The 17,442-nt window shown below is 40.7% G+C and overlaps 1 protein-coding gene across 1 annotated transcript in view; it reads left to right on the plus strand.

The window, feature by feature from the left end:
* The window catches only part of SLC35F1 (solute carrier family 35 member F1), a 244,105-nt gene extending 232,946 nt beyond the window's left edge, over positions 1-11,159 (plus strand). Inside the window, exon 8 of the mRNA XM_050709838.1 lies at positions 10,935-11,159. Within this exon, the coding sequence (XP_050565795.1) occupies positions 10,935-11,159 (225 nt within the window). The remainder of the gene's footprint in view (positions 1-10,934) is intronic.
* Positions 11,160-17,442: the final 6,283 nt, after the last annotated feature.

Below are 17,442 nucleotides of genomic sequence, written 5' to 3' on the forward strand. Positions count from 1 at the left end.
AGAAGGTAGAAATATTTAGGAAGTGTGTTAGGACTGATGCCTGTGCATCTACATGGTCCATGTGCTACTCCGAAGAAAAACGTGTGAAATTGGCAAATGAATGAATTCATCTAGGAATAGCTGTATAGAAGAACTTGCAAGATTCAGTAACCCAGGCCAGGGACATGGAAGAGACTTGCTTGAGTCTGAAGAAACTCCTGACAATGTAGCAAGAATTTTTATTTGGTTTAGGAGAAGAAAACCTGATGTTTTGATTAACTAGATTGAAGTTCTTAGTCCAGTTGTGCCTCCTGCCAGCCGAATCAGTGAATGCTGCAGATAGTTTTAAAGTCTCAAAAAGACCTTGTGTTTCCTAAAATAAAACCAAGGAACTGGGTCAATAGGCAGACATAACATCAGTCAGAAGACTTCACTTACACGTTTTCGATCTAAGCAGTAGGGTATTTTAGTCACTGTTAGAAAGTCTTCAAAAATCGTCTTCTTTTTGAGTAAACTCCCCCTTTCCACTAAACTGGAAGCTTTCAGACCCATGGCCTAGGGTAGACAAATGGTACATCTAACCTCTGAGGCTTTTGTATGGTACGGTATAGAAAATTATTAATTAAGCTGAAGTACAGGGTTAGCACTATGAAGACTGTAAGATGGGTAAGACATGCTTATGAGGATAAAGGAAAAGCAATGTGCCAGGAGAAACAGTCTGCTAAAAGGAGCTTACTGATGGAGTTCCCAAAGAGTTGGTCTTATGTAGTGACTGTAGTAATAGTTTGGCACCTTCAGCAGGAAGGAGGATTGAAATATCAGACAAGAACTGGATGACATTGAGGAATGCTATGACGCATGAACTTCAAGGTTATGTCAGTGGCAACAGATGGGAGGAATTTGAATGCATTTGTGGTGTAGTTGTTTCCAAATGGGTCAGTCCAGGTATTTCTAGTAATGATGGGGAAATGCTAATGCCATAGGACAGCACTGCTTACTAGGACAGCACTTTGCTAGCTGTAGCTATGGAGGTTTTTGGTCAGCCCAAGAGGGCCAGCAGACCTCTTTCTCTTGTATTGTCTAAAGCCTTGGCAGACTAACCATGTATCCTCTAAAAACAAACTGGATATACAAATCTTAAAAAATGTTTGTCATATGTAGCATAGCTTTGATTCCTGACAAACTGAAATAGGACATATTCAACATATACAAATTAATCTATAAATACACAAGGAAGAAAGGAAAATTATTTGAGCTAAAGACCAATGCCAACATAAGAACATATGGATAGAAACTGAGAAGGTATAAATGTGGAATAGAAATTAGAGAGGGATTTTTGGCTATAGCAGCAGGGAGGTTCAAGAACAGACTTCAGATAAATTAGGAGGACAGGACAAAAGCCCTAATAGTGCTTACAGGAGGACAGGGCATATTGTCCAGATAGAATATATGACCTAGCTGCACACAGCCATGGGGGATTGGATTGGATGGCTTAGGACACACTTTCCATGCTGATTCCCTGGTATGCCTGTTTGGTGAGTTGACTCAGTTGAGAGCTTTTGGAGCTCCTGAAGTTTTGCCTCGTGCTGCCTGCAGCAAACACAGCAGACCACGCAGCACCCTGATGAGAAATAGCAGTATCATACTCTCTCCAGACAGCTTACATAGTTACTCGTGTTAAAGGTAATCACAGCTGCATATACCTTGCTTCTCAGGGCAGGAATGCTCCCTGCTTGTATGGCTGAGATAAAAGAATGCCGTTCTGGGAGAGCATGACTACATGAATATATTGATAGACTCAGCAGAAAAAATATAGACAAAGGATCCAAGCTGAATAAATTATTGTAACCTCTGTTTTGAACACAATTAGCCTCATATACATTTATACAGAATCAAGTACAGCAGACTGCTGCTACTTTATTAAATATTTACACACAAAAATGAAAAGACACGTGGCAACTGATGGCTGATAAATCTTTCAAATATTGAAAGGTTATAGTGGGGATGGTGAATTACTTTTATTTTTATAAGTATTTCTGTTGTGCTCCTCCTTTTAATATTAAGATGACTTAAAAGGATAACTGCCTTACCACTGATTTTCTGCACAGACTGATTAAATTTGTCATGGTCTGATGGTCTACTATGCATATGGAATGAACATAGTAACCCCTTTCCTATGTGGGCCGGCTTATTCTTGTAAGAGTGGGCTCCCCCCCTCCCAGCTTATCTTAAAATATTCTTGCCAAGTGATTGATATAAAATAACCAGAGCTGAAGCCTCTTTATACCACAGTAAAGATGCTGACAGGAAATTAGAGCACTATAATATAACTGTTTTTACTTCACATTAAAATGTCTTTCCTATATAGATAAGAAAGGATTAAAACATTGCAGGACTCATTCTACCTTGCACTTTTTAATTAGATAGACTGCTGGTACTGCAGGGGTACTGAACACAGGCTTATTTTTTCTCCACATCTAATGGTGGAGGCAACAAAGGGAAGCAGAAGAGAAAGTAGCATTCCCATATATCCCAGCATCCAGGAAAGCAAGAAAAGACGTTTCAGGCAAACGTTTTGCCCTAACAGGCATGTATTTAGGAAGGACATTCTACTATAACATTTTTCTAATTATGCCATTTGAGAAGCATGAAATCATGCAGATTTGTGCAAAACAAGCATTTGCTTTACAGCTTCTGGCATCAACCTCTGAGGATTTTTCTAAATACGATCAGTTCTGACCATGAGTTTGTTTTATTCCGCAAATGGATTCCAGGAAAACTATGAAGTTTCCCAAATTTTACTGGACTTTGTGATGATAGTTTTCTGGTAACCATCTCCCCATTTTCTCCTGTATAGACACCCTCAGCTTACAAAGAACTGATCAGCGCCAAGGTCAAGCTGGGATGCCAAGCCTAGGTCAGAGGGAGGCATGAGTCTGGCCATGGGCATAGTGGCGATGACCGAGGGGAAGAGCTTCTCAGCAGCTCCGAAGGATGGGGCTAGGCCTCTGCTGAGGCCTCTCATGGCCGGACACATGCACCCTGGCTGAGCTGACCCTGAGTGCAGGCAGACAAATCCCCAGGTGGGGGGAATGCACCCACAGCCCTGACAATCTGTATACAGAGGAGAAAAAATTCACACAACATTAAGGAAATATTTCCATTTCATCTGACTTAAAGCAAACTGAGGATGCAAGCAGGCAGGAGGAAGAGAAAAATATGGCCTTTCTTCATCCTTGAAATGGCAGGGGCCAGTCTTCCTTTGGCTTCTTTGTTTCAACCAAATAGCAACGAGTCTGATGTCAGGTTTGTGCTGTTGTTGAAGCAAACCCAATGTCTCTTGCTTTGGATTATGGCTGGAATGAGCAACAGTGATGGGTTGAGACATGCCCTGCAACTCAAGCCTCCTTCACCCAGTGAAAAACTTCTCATTAGACTGCCAATGGACAGAAAAGAAAAAATATGTGCAGAAACTAGCTATAAATTTCATTTTGCATGAGTTCAGAGGGCAAGATTGGGCCTTAAGTCATCACTTAAGACTGTATCCTCACAGTTTGCCTTGGAAATAGATGGAGGTCATTGAAGTGTGACAATAATTTAATCTTGCTGCTAGTGGACAGACTCCCAGTCCAGGAGTTGGCATCATTACTGAAGCTAGCCAGCACCCCTTGTTACCTTTCTCAGCAGGGTAACCAACATCTCTGCTTGGACATTCAATCTTACGTAGTTTGAGAGCTGATAAGACATGCTAAACCTTATCTGAGCATTTTCAGTCCCCCTAGAGATCTGTAGATTAAAGAGCTGAGGGATCTAGCATTACATATAAAGGCTCAAGTGTGGAAGGTCACAACGATCCTTCTTGGTGTTTGGTGCCATGTGGTTTTTATAAGATAGGGGTTGCAGCCCCAATTTCTGCTGATGACCAATATGTATCATCACCTGCCTAGAGCTTATTTCTGCAGTCCGCTTGGAAAGATGTCTGGGAATCCTGAGGAAATATTCTGCCCATAACTCTCACCTGGGATCAGTAATCAGACAAAGACAGAGAGCAGTGACAGGCTGAACCAGCAGGCTGTTGTCCTGATAAAGAGCAGGGTAAACCCTGAATCCCAAAGGGATCATCCTTTCCTTCTCATTAGGAGTAAACAGAAACATCTCCCTTCCAGGATGGAGCAAAAATAGTCAGCCACAGTTTGAGTCACAGTCCCAGACTATGGCCAACTTAGTCAGATCTTTGTGAGGCTGAGCTGAGGCAATCATCAGAGAGAGCTATGAGCTATGACAAGGATACTGCCTCCCATTCCTATTAATAAAGTAATATATCTATAATATCCAGCTATGCAAGTGGAAGGACTGTGTGACTTCATAGCCCTCTGAGCATTCACCCTTCCTGGTACTCCTACTGACTGGAGAGTATGTGCATCCTGCAGTGCAACTGCTGCACTTGGCCACAGTGAACTTCATTTGCTATATTTGAGGTGAAAATAGAAAACTGTGTGAAAAGAAGCTCAGTCTCTCAATCGATTCATCAAACCAAGTGAAAATGTCTGTTTGCTATATAAAAGATAATGAGAGAAATTTGGTTTTAGCTCCCTTAGCTCAGCCCGCTCAGGTAGTCATGTGTGAAATTACCCGAGGGAAAAGACATAAGCCGGTGTGGGAACCCTCATTGGCCTTGGATTTGATTGGCTGTGCAGCGTACATTACAAGCTGAATTGGTTTGGAAAACAGAAAAGTTCATCAGGCTGCACAGACCCACTGCTTGGAATAAAACATTGATGGGAAATACCAGTCTGGAAAGCATGGAGAATGACAACAGGAATATGGGACTAAATGAATTCCCCCGATATGGAAATTTTTGTCCCTCTTCATGAGCGCAGTTCTTAGGAGATGGCTTTTTAAGAAGGTTTAAAAGTAGAATTAATAGGCCTGATTTCTTTTTTTTCATGTTTGTCAAAATGTGGAGAATTTGTAGCCAAGATAAGGGAAAATGTAGTTATTTCACTTCATGGTTTATCAGTTAATATATGAAACTAGGTAATTCTAGGTTTTCATTTAGTCATACAACAAAAAAAATCCTTTTTAAGACTTACAAAGCACAGCTAGGTTGCCATAGTTAGGAGCTGGGAGTTGTGTTACCTGCCAAGAGATTCAGACTATGCTGCTGTTGTGAAATACAAATGGAATTAGAGTGCCACAGCTGAAAAATCTGCTCTCACAGACTATTTCCAGTTCAATGGACCGAGTGAAAGAGAATTTGCATTTTCATAACCATTTGTAATAACGGTCATGATCATTACCATGATAGCTTAGTGAAAAACCAAAATTAGCAAATCATTGAGTTCCTTTGTCAGCATGGGCTTTTCTGCAGACTCACATCTGTCTGTTTTTGTCGCTGTAGATGTTGTTTTGCCCTTGTGCCAATGGTAACATGGATGTGGACATCTGTGACAGTCAGAAATACCAGCCTGCAAATTCCCTGTGCAGAGGCAGACAGTGCAACAATTCCTAGTTGTTATACAAGGATTCTGATATCCCCTTTCTTCCTGCTTTCCTTCCTAAAATCATGGTCTGTATAATGAAGAATGCCTTACTCTCTCCTGAACTAGACTGGAATTTGCTGTCTTCTGAACAGTTTTTCTTTCTTTGTATTTTCCTCTACCGTCATTGTCTTATCACTATTCAAGATGATGCTCAGGTGCACTGTTTGCTCCCCATAAAGAAGTTCCTTTTGCACCAGTTTTTTAAGCTGGGTTACTTTAAAGCACAAGAAATTCAAGTGGAAATACTAGTAGTGTTCTAGTCATAAAGGTTTACAGGTCTATGAAAGACAAGTTTTGCACAGAGAGACTAATTAGAAGTAGGAAATAGGAAATAGTGTGTGTGGGGAGGTAAATTTTGAAAGATTTAATAGTCCATTCAGGATTTAAAAAGAAAAATAGGTTTTCAGGTGCCTTTATATTTTTCTTCTTCATTTTAGAAATTTTGTAACGCTTAACTTATTCCCCAAATGCCCAATTTTGAGTCACTTGGAACAAAGATACTATATATAAATGAAGTTGCAAATAATCCTTATAAAATCTATCCATAATTGCATCTAGCACTGTAGTTATGTATATGTATTTTAAATCACTGCAGAAATGTTTGGGTTTTGTTCTTGCTTAATGTAAATGAATTTGTGCGTGGATAACAGAAAGCAGGACTGGTTTTACCGTGTGTTTTCTGTGGTCAGCTAGAGCTTAGTGCTGCACTGGTTTTCTGGCAGGGTTGCACAGGGTTGCATTAGCACATCTCAGGGTGAGGAGCTAGGTCCCTGCTCCTGCAGCTATGCCATCCGATGCCATTAATTTTTCTGCTAAGCCAGGCTGAGTGAATGCATTCAACTACTGGTTCCCTAAGGAATATCTTTTAGATAAATACCAGAAACATCCACTCACCCAGAATCAATGTGTTTTTTGATAGACTGAGCAACTCTTGATATACATGTTATCTTGTTGCATTTGTCTAGTTTTTGCTTTGTATGCTTTTCTTCAAATTGACAGACACCTAAAATGGATATGCTGAAACTTAACAGTCGTTTTGTACAAGCTTTTTTAACTGCAGGTACTAAATAATGTCTAGAGACAACATCTTTTTTGTCCTTCTAGTATTTAATTGTTGTAAATACCTTTGTGTGTTCCCTGTTGAATACATGTGACTGGGAAAGCATTTATAGACACCCTCTTAGAGCAGAGCAGAGCAGCCATGTTGAGACGTGCTGTGCTGATCGAACTATTTGATCTGACTATTCAGTAAGTTTTCATGTCAGTGATAAGATCTGAAATGTTATTGTAACTAAACAGTTTTTCTCTGGAAAAGGAGATCTGTCTTCCCTTCAGAGGCTGATGTCCCTGTTTCCCTTCCTTATTTTGTAGCAAGTTAATCTCCCTTCTTTTGATTCAGGTGATCAGAAGCACTGTTCTTTACATGCATATTTCTTGCTTGGCAAAACTGGGCATTATGCAGCAACACAGGGAGTCCCTGGTTCCTGACTTTGTGGTGATCTCTGCTTCAGTCCAGGCTGAAAGCTAAATGCAATGTATCAGTGTGTTTAATTAATGTATTATACAAGCAAGTTAGCACGGAAAATGTTAATTGGTAAATATCATTTACTTTTAAGATAAATTCTTGCTTGCAGAGAACTTACACGTTGGTGCAGCCATGTGTGACTTATATGACTGTCAGAGGATTTCATCTAGCAGAATAATATGTAATATATATAAGCAGTCGAATATAAAAGTCTGTAGATTAAGGAGTTAGATTGATACTCTGGAATGCTGAATTCATTGCCTAACTCTGCCATATGCTCCTGTGTGATCTGGGGTTGAATAATTGTCTTTGTATGTCTCAGTTTCTCAGCTGGAAATTCTTATATGTCTTCTTATGTCTACCATCTTTGTTAAGATCCTAAGTGAAAGGACAGGATTTTTTCTGATTTTTTCTTTGTTGGTGTGTAGCTGAATCCTACTCTTCTAGGGACTATTGAATAGACGTGATGTGGGACAGTTTGGTTCTTTACTTTGTAGAGTGAACAGGTAAAAAAAGAAACCAAGTGCTACTGTCTTTTTTAAATGGGTAAGAAACTGAGGGTCATCTAAAAATCATTTTCATTCACAAAAGAAATTCATATAAGGGAAAAAAAGCAATCCCAGGATGCAAGAGGTTGAACAGCTTGCTGGTATCCTGTGTAGCATGGAGGGAGGTGGAATTTGGAGAGACATACAAATCTGGATATTTTTAAAATATTTTTTCTTAGAGGAAATATTTTTCTGTAGAAAGTGGGAGATAAGTTAGAAACATGAAGCACAGTCCCATTGTCAACTAACATTTTAGTCAAAGAAAGGAATTGCACACTACCCAAGAGCTTGCAGTTTGGTAGTGCAGTTGTGCATAGGGTAGAAATGCAAAATGATCTCTCACTTCATTTCTTAGAAGCAGCTCTTCCTGCTGTTTTTAAATCTCTTTTTTTTTTCTTTTTTTTTTTTTTTCTGTCTATTAATAGTGAGTCTCAGCAGATGAGGTTTGCAGGTCAAGATGGGAAAAAAAAACAACCTACGTGTAGCTGTAGCAGTAGAGTATGCCTGCTGGAAACACTATCTTCAATAAACCACAAAGATTTCAGCTAGAGAGTCTGAAGAACACAGTACAGTGACTAACAGATTTTGTATTTGATGAACTGTCTGCACCCTCCCGTCACGCTGCTGGGTTCACAGCCATTTTAACAGAAGGAAAACATCCATCGATTTCAGGGGACTTTGTGTCAGAAAGAGTATTGAAAAAGCAGAGATTTTTCCTATGCCTACAGTATATATTCCTATATTAACCTTATTAACAACCCTTCTACTTTAGAGTTGTGGGGAGCTGCTGCAGAAAGAAGCCTTAACTCGTTTCTAATCAAGAAAGGAAGGTAAAGACTGGTCTTGGTATAGGGCTGGCAGGATCCAGGTCTCTTTGCAATAGCTGTGCACAGATACCAAAGACAAATGATTCGCAGGCCTTTGTTTAGCTTTCCCCCAGCTACATCCAAAGCCTTTCTCCCAGGCTGGAGAACTGCCACTGGGGGACACACTGCCATGGAGAGAATATTATCAGGCAAAAGAGCCCACTGGCAGGCAGCCGCAGTGAGGAGAATGAGAGGTATGGCCAAGAGGAGGGGGATATGGCAGAGCTGAAGCCATGGAATAAAGAGAAAGTGAATTGGTTTTGGCTGGGCAGCTCCCAGAGCAAGAATAAGGGCACATTTAGCTGTTGGAAGCCCCACGGATTCCTCGCAGCAGGACACAAGGCAATCACAAATCTGGCTGGCACTCTGGTTATATGGTAGAGCAAGCCAGCTGGCTGTCCTGGGTGAGAATTTCAGGCATAAGGTAGAAAGGAGGGACAATGGGAAACCAGGGAACTAGTTCCCAGTTTGGGAAACTAGACACAATTTGCTCTTCAGTTTTGCTTATGCTTAATTTAACCCACTGCTGCCTTGTGCTACCCAAGTTCATGAAGGGGAGGGGAAAGTGCTGAGAGAAAAATTAAACTGAAAAGGGGGGAAAAATCCACTGGAAAAATGCTTTGAAATGATTGACTTTGGTTTGATTGCCACATGGGGGAGATCTAAGCCTAACCCAGCCTTTTTAGAGCCACGTCACACAGGAGGAATCCTTCAGCAGACTCACTGTAACACTCAACAATGGGTTCACAGCTGATGGGACAGTGGGATGACTACCTCGTATCACACTGCCAGATGACATGTGAAGACCCGGTGACATTCCTGGAAAAAAACAATTAACAACTGATGAAAAGCAGCACTCTTCCTACACAGCAATCCTTCTGACATACTCTAAACTTTCCCCATTATGGTGCTTTCCCTCTAAAGCGTGCATACCAGCTGTAGGAAACAAAAACAGGTCCACATATGTCACCGTGTGTTATTTGTCCAAAGTTCTTGAAGATCATTCAGATTCTGTAAAAAAAAAGCCAAATGCTTCCTCAGGTTCTGTACACAGGTTCTGCAGATCTATTAAACTGCACCAAATCAGCATCAGTACTAAGTTAACTTAAGTAAATTCAGTAAAATTCACTTTTACCACAATAATTATTTCTTTAAATATTAGAAGCAGAATTGTTCAAAAGCTTCTGCCAAGATAATACAGCGTGGTCAATCCACTTTGTGCCGCGCTGAAATGGTCCAAAGGAGACAAATTGGGCATCCATCATAGCACCATATAAGTTAGGATTAAAGAACGGATTTTCAGACACCTCTATGTAAAATAATAAAATGAAGCATGTCATGAAGCATGAAGCAGTTAATCACAGGTTGCAGCTAATTGTTGGTGTTGAAGTATGCAGAACACAGGCACTTTCTAAAGTCCCAGTGACTACAAATCTGTTCTATATTCCCACCAACAAGTTGGCTGGACAATTTGTCCATCACAGGTTCTCACACACAACATACAAGAAAGAATAACTTGTAATCTAGGATCAAGAGACAAGTCATATGGTCTTAAAGCCATTTTTGTGTCCCCCATGGCAGGAGACACATACAGTATCTAAAGCTCCTATTCACTTGTCTGTGCTTTTAAATCCATGGCTTTACCTTTACTCATAAGGACTAACATATTGCCAAAAATAGTTATTTGTGTTATATTCCCAGTCCAGGCACGCTGTGTCTGGACATGTCAGAAAATTCAGGCTGACCTCTGATCTAGTGGTGCTCTGTGCCAAAATATGCATGCTTAACCTTTCAGTTAGCCGCTTTCCACAAGTGTTGTCAAACCTCTTGAGGTCAACCCAGAGCATGTTTCACAGATGAATCTTGTCCTGTTCTAACTCACACTAAATCTTCCGTCATCTGCTTTCAGTTTACAAGCAAAAGAAGCTGCTGGTGGCCTTCTTAAGGACCTTTATTAAAGTAATTAAAAGAAAAAAAAAGTATATGCTTTAAATGTTATCTATATTATTTTATTGGTATTTTTATATTATGGGTGGCATAGTATACTTCACTAACATGGTTTAGCTGTAATTAACTTTGTATTTAGCTGCCACCTGACAGAAAACTCTGAAGATGATGGTACCCCACACTGGAGCTAGAGACACTTGCACTCACAGAGGTAGTTAACTTGGCTAAAAGCACAACAAACTCAGGTTAGGATCAGTGACCAGAGCCCAGCTTTCCCACGTCCCACCTAATACTCAATAGCCTGGGCCATGGGGAGGTACCAGCTATGGAAGACAGGGGACTTAATTGGAGCAAACCAACTTAAAAAAGAGATGTTCCCCCAAAAGTTTGCCATCCTGGTGACAGGAGGCTTGTTTTGTGATGTGCATGCCACAACAAGGATCTATGCCTACCTCTGTCCATGGGTCTTCATGAGTTCAGGATGAGCAGTGCCATGTCTAATGACTGTACTCTTCTTTCTGCTTAGTTTTCAGGACTTTATTTGTTGTCATTCTTCACCATCCTTGTTGGGCTGGTGCTCTACTCCTCCACGTCCACCTACGTAGCCCAAGATCCTCGGGTGTACAAGCAATTTCGAAACCCTTCAGGACCTGTTGTAGACCTGCCAGCCACCGGCCAGCTGGAGCCTTCGGTAACATACACCAGCCTGGGGCAGGAGACAGAAGAGGAGCCTCACATTAGAGTTGCCTAAACCCAGGGCCGTTGATCACCTGCTGATGATTCAGTGGAGCTCATATATCCATTATCTCTGTATTGTACATAGAGAAAGGTATTTACCAGATGCAGTTACACCGGTGAGCTGCAAGGTAGCAAATAAGGAAAGCTCATAAAAATAAAATTAATTGTTCCAGGGTGTTCATTGCAAGGAGATGCCAGTCCCTCGTTTATGATGTTAACAGCATGTTTGCCATACAAACTGCTGTATATGAATCAGTTAATGTCAAACTGCCTGGGAAAGCTATTCAATATATAAGCTGAAATTACGAGAAGAAATTAACCGAAGGGTGTTTTTGCACCCACTGAGAGATATTATGCCTAAGCCACACCAGTTGTGGACAAGCCACCTTTTTACAGCAAATACATGTGTGCAGTCACTGTTAATTTCTCTCTAAGATTTCTTTGTTTGCACAGAATAGATGGGTTACTCACGGTGGCAACCCCCTGACACATTTTTGCTAGCACCTTGGATTTGGTGAGGGAGACAATAAATTCATCTGTGCTATCTAGTTGCCCTTTCTAGGTAATCTGTTCCATGAATCCAGAGGAGGGACAACTTACAATATCCGTCTCTATTCTAGGAATAGGTATAAGGCGAGCATTTTAGCCTTTCTATATTTGCAGAAGTGAAGTACTCAAGCATTGACCTCTCTATGATCCATGGCAGATTTCCTAGCGGCTGAGGTTCTGCATCAGGTGACAGGGAGTTAATTTCTCTGTAGTCATGATTAACACAGATTTCTTACTTTTTAAATTTTAATCTGTAAAAAAAAAATACATTTTCTAGTTTCCTATGTATTGTACCTCTCCATGGTAAGATGACATATCTTGTGGATCAGGGCACTTATTTTAGATACTCAGTGCATCGAGGGCGCCTTCTGCCGTTCCAGTTTGCTTAGTCTCCTGTGGTTCATTATTCTAACAATAACTATTTAGAAATGTGACAGTTTTTCACCAAAACCCACAAATTGTAAAAATCGGGAAGATTATGTGAGGAATTCATGAATAGAAAGACTGGACCATCTGCTGGTATTGCTTCAGTAGCACAAAGACATTCATACCGGCAGGGTGTAGCCAATTATCTTTCGTTAACTACAAAACTAGCAGAATAATTCAGCAGTTTTCTTGTGTTTTTGGTGACATGTGAAAGTAGTAAGGGTGTGCTCTGCAACTGCACTTCTGCTCCAGGAGCCTTATCAGAAGGGGGGAAATCTTAGCTGCAGCCCTGAGAATCCATATCTGCCTGTACGTTCGCTCTTCTGAGAGCACAATAAAAGGAAATGGTTATTTCAACCTCCACCATCTATTTTTAATTTAAAATTAAGGAAAGGGAGATAGCCTTATACCTAACAGAGAGGAAAGGGATCCAGGAGAGCTTGGTTTTATTCACAGATTTGCCACATCTCTGCATCATCTTGGGCATGACTTACCTTCTGTGTGGCTGCATTTCCCAGTCTGTATATAAGGGAATAAAGATATTTGACCTATATCACAGGGGTGCTATAGGACCAAGTTACTTTAGAATGTTTCAGGATCTTTAGAAGAAAGGAGTTTAAGAAGTACACAATAGTGCTGTAAAAGCATGTATATATTCATTGTATTTGAAAATGGGGTTTACAGCAGGACTGACGAATATTTTGCTTGTGGGCATATAAGATGAATTTGATTTGAATGTCATTCTGCTGAAGAAGTCTGTCTAAAGTGAAAATGTAGGTCTTCATGTTTGAAAAATACAACTTTCCTATTTCTCCTTAAAAAAGAAAAATCTGTACTCTGGAGATTAGAAAGGCTGCAGTTCAACCAAGCAGGATGAATTTCTGCTGAGGTAATATCCATCTTTTATAGTTCTGTTCTGCTTTAATATAGAAGGGACTTCCCTGAAGCAGACTGGGAAAAGTATGTGTAAAAATATATGTGAAGTGACAAATGCCAAAATGCTACTGAACAGCAGATGTATGTTGTATCTTACTCTTGCTGTGGGTGAGGAGAAGAGTCGATTTCTGTCCCATTGTGTTTAGGCTGCCTGCTAGGCTCCCACTGCAGCTGAGGGAAGGGTCTTGTTGAACCATGCCCCAAAACATTCCAGAATCTTCTATTAAGATTGCCTGGTTTTAAAATCATAACAATTGTAGGTTGTTTTTTTTTTTCATTGCCTTCAGTTTTTTTTTAATCTTCTTTAGCATCCGTAGAATCATAGAATTATAGAATATCCTAAGTTGGAAGGGACGCACAAGGATCATCAAGCCCTGCTCCTTCAATCCTCCTTCATCTTCCCAAGCTTTTTCTTTTTTCTTTTAAAGCTCTGAGGATTCCCACAGAGAAACAACAGTACCTTTTCTGGAGGTGTTAAGGAAAGTCTAAATACTACATGATTCACAGAAAACAAAACAAGACAAAAAACACCCCCACACAAGAATGATCACCTGATACTTCAGGGTGAGGTTTGCAGGGTGGAAACCCATGTGGAAGCGCATGGTTGGGTGAAGCCCTTGTGCACAGTGGGCCAGCAAACGTCCTTGGGTCAAGCCCAGGGAGGGCTTCCACCTGAGGCAGGTTTCATACCTTCCCCAGGAGCAGGGGCTTTGGTCACAATTACCACGGCTCTCTCAGGTGCTTGGAGGCACTCTGGTGGGCACCTGTCATCTAAGTCTTTTTGCTACCTTTTATACCAATTAAATACCTTTCTCTGAACATTAGTCCCCATGTTGGTCTTGAGACCTTTGAGGATGGTGTGTGTGTTTGTTCCATGTTTACAGTTCCTTCATTTTGCATTATGGTTTTGGTTTATTTCATTATTAGTATTTATTTTCAAGCCAAATGTTTGTAGTCCTTCCGCCTACCCCTCTTCATTTTTCTGACACTAACTTGTAGATGTTTGTTGGAGTCTCCTCAGAAAGAGCTGGGCAGAAGGCATGTCCTGGGCAGTTCACCAGACTGGGAGTTTTTACACACAAGTGTTTGCAAACCATGGGTGTCTGCGGCATGCCATCTAGAGCTGTTTTTATAGTCTATTTTAAAAGGCTCTGTTGTACGGAAATAAGTTGTGAATGTTTGGGTGTGCACTCTGCACCCAGCCACCATCCCCTGTGTTACTTGCACAGGGGGAGTTTCACGTGCAGAGTGGGGCTGCTTCACTTTCTGCATCTCCCATTAAGAAAGGTGTGAACTTCAATTAGCACCAGTGTGCTGAGCAATGGACCTCAAAGGAAGACAGTAGTATAGCTTTACAAGTAACTGTGTTGACTGAAAAGCTGAGGTCTAGTGAAGGAAAGCATTACTTCTGCCTGCTTGTCTCCTGCAGTTCAAGACCTCAGTACACACCAGCAGAGGTTCAGCTATCTAACTGGCAGCTACTCTCCGTGTTGCATTAGGACATCACTAGTTTTGTGTAGATTCTTGCCTGAACAGACTGAAACCCTGATATACTGCTGGCACTGAGCAGCCCTTTGCAAGACCGATGTAATTTTCTGCTACTGGATGAAAACCTTCACTGGGAGACAGAACTTGTCCTTGTTCCACCTATAAACTTTCCAAACAACACAACAAAAGACCAAGCAATTGAAAATTTTGCACCACTGTGTCATATGAAAAAGTTTCAATGTATAGTGTAGAGATTGCTAACTTGTGCTATTAACATTTTGACAAGCGTGTAGTATTGTTTTCTTTTTTTTTTAAACCATTTAGTATTCCTAAGCTAGCTACAAATATAAATTTTACCCCATGGGTAGGATTTTACTGTTAAATGCCATAATAAAGCACACTAATCTTGACACCGCAGATGGGAACATGAACCAAAAACAAAACCAAGCAAACAGAATCCCAACCCCAAATCCTGCATCAAAAAGCTGAACAAACCTTTCTTCATTTTGATATTTGCATGCTCCTATATGGACTGGCTGTGGCAATGTAATGCCTGTATAATGTTTTCAAATAAAAAAAATAAATGCTTTATGAAAGCAGGGTTATTATTTTATTTGTCTGCTTCCTTACTGGTTTCTTAGCCTCAAATGATTTTTTCTGAAGTGTAAATCTTGACTGCAGGGTATAATTGGTGTGTTGTGGACTTCTTTCCCTTGAGAAGTAGTTAAGGTACAACTCCTTCCAAAGGTGTAATTCAGGTGCTAAACATGTGCCATCAGACATCCTTAGGTATCCTACCTGGCCCCCAGGTGCTGCTCCTGAAGGATACACGGTCTCCTCTGTCTCTGCCATGCTTCTATGGCTACCTCTAATATCCTGATATTAGTCACCCTCATTTAGACATAGAAGTGCTCCACTACTGTCCTCTTGAAATGGTTAATCATGCTAGAATTAATCTGGGGCAATGTACTTGTGTGTGTGATGCCGGAGAGCTGTGGTTACTGAACATCTGCAGCCACCTTGCCCAGCTCTCCCTCCTCAGCCTCTCTGCCCTGCACAGCACTGCTCCCTGGAGAGTCCTGGAACAGGGAAAGAAAGGATGGTGACAAAAAAGAGGGGGAAGAGGTGTGCCAGGAGGAGCAGAACTGGGGAAAGAAATAAAACAAGACTTCGGATCATTTGAAGTCTGTCTGAGAAGAAGGAAAAGGAAGAGCATGAGTATGTGAGAGCAAAGGATTTCGTGAACACATACTGACCTCTAAAAAAGTATTTGTCAGCATGTGCATCTGTCCATCCAGCTTTGCCTGATGTCTCTGCAGAAACTTCACATCAGTATTTCTCACATACTTCATTGCCGAAGAGTAGAAAAGGGAATGGAGACTGGTGAGCTCGTTTCCAGCCTCCCTCTGCACCGTGACTGGATGGAGTCCCACACAATGCAAAGCCAGCAGTGCTGCAGCAATATGCTGGTTTATATCTCTTTTTCCAGTGTGAATGTCTCCTAAGTCATCAAGAGCTCCAGAAGTAGAGTTACTGTGCATGGTTTTATCATGCTAACAGTTGATTTGTATTTTCCTCCAACTCTGCTCAAGAACCCGTCAAGCATTACAAAAAAAATCCTTTTATTGTTTGTCTAGAATTCAGCCTGGGTGCTTGAGTCATACCAACAGTAATTGCTTGAAATCACTCTACCAATTGATTATAAATAGGTATAAATAGATGTTTATTTACTTAACAACAAATGTTCCACACTGAAGGACACACATTCACCTTAAAACTACCAGTCCTCTTTTGGCTTTGTTTGTTTAGAGCTAGCTCCCCAAAACACTGGAAATACTGCCTGCTTAACAGCAATATGCTATAGCATATGATTCAGGAAGCAATACTTTTTACAGGTATAAGAGTTATTCTAAGTCTGCCCCTCAATTTAAGACAAAATATATGCAGAAACTTTGCAAAAGGGCACACTTCTGTTTGTGCAGCCACTGACCTGTTGCCACAGCAATTGCAAAGTGGGTACGGCATGCTAACAACACAGCGGTGATGATGACATTGGAGTAAGAGCATTGGAAATGTCATCCTCCTGCTCCAGCCTGAAGTGCAGGGTAAGTTAATAATAAGTACTACAGTACTTATTAATAAAAAATTCAGCTGTATGGAGGAAGGCCATTCCATAGGGCTAGGAATTCACTGATTAGCCTTGGAAAACACCACGGGTTGCCCATGGCCCTGTGAGGTCTCTCTGTTGGGTGCAGGGAGGTGTTGCTGATCTTCTCACCAGAGTTTCCTTTAGGCAAGGAAGAGCTCCTGATGTTGTAAAGCAACCACAGGGAGGAAGCAAAATTTGGCTACAAGTAAATTATGAGGTTCAGAGTGGGAAGTCAGCGCTCTGTGCAGACCTTTCTGTTGTAAAAGAATAACTGTGACATTGCTTGGCAGCATTTTGTTGTTGTTGTTATCCTAGAAGTTCCATTTTTAATTCAAAACTATTCACGGAGTTCCTCTGGTATTCAAAATATCAGAATTTGGCCCTTTATAGTCTAATGTTAAAGAACCTCTTTAAAGAATACATATTGCCAATCCCATATGCAAGACAAATATTTGTAAATTGAGACTAGGTGAAGTTGATTTTATTGGACTTATAAATTTTGTTCTACTTTAGATTATCATTTATAACACTGAGCCAGAGTTGACTTTTCTGTGACTCCTGATTATGTACAATGCCCTCAGGCAATTGCCTAGTGCTACCCTGATCTTAATAATGCATCATTAATTCCTCACTGTCAAATACATAATTTATACTAACTATTGCATTTTACTCTCCTTGTCTTGATAACACTGGACTCATCCAATTTTAATATAACCACAAAGATGTTTTCAGTATGAAATCTTCCCAC

This window comes from Cygnus atratus, chromosome 3 (assembly GCF_013377495.2).
Source record: "Cygnus atratus isolate AKBS03 ecotype Queensland, Australia chromosome 3, CAtr_DNAZoo_HiC_assembly, whole genome shotgun sequence".
In the NCBI taxonomy this organism is placed as follows: domain Eukaryota; kingdom Metazoa; phylum Chordata; class Aves; order Anseriformes; family Anatidae; genus Cygnus; species Cygnus atratus.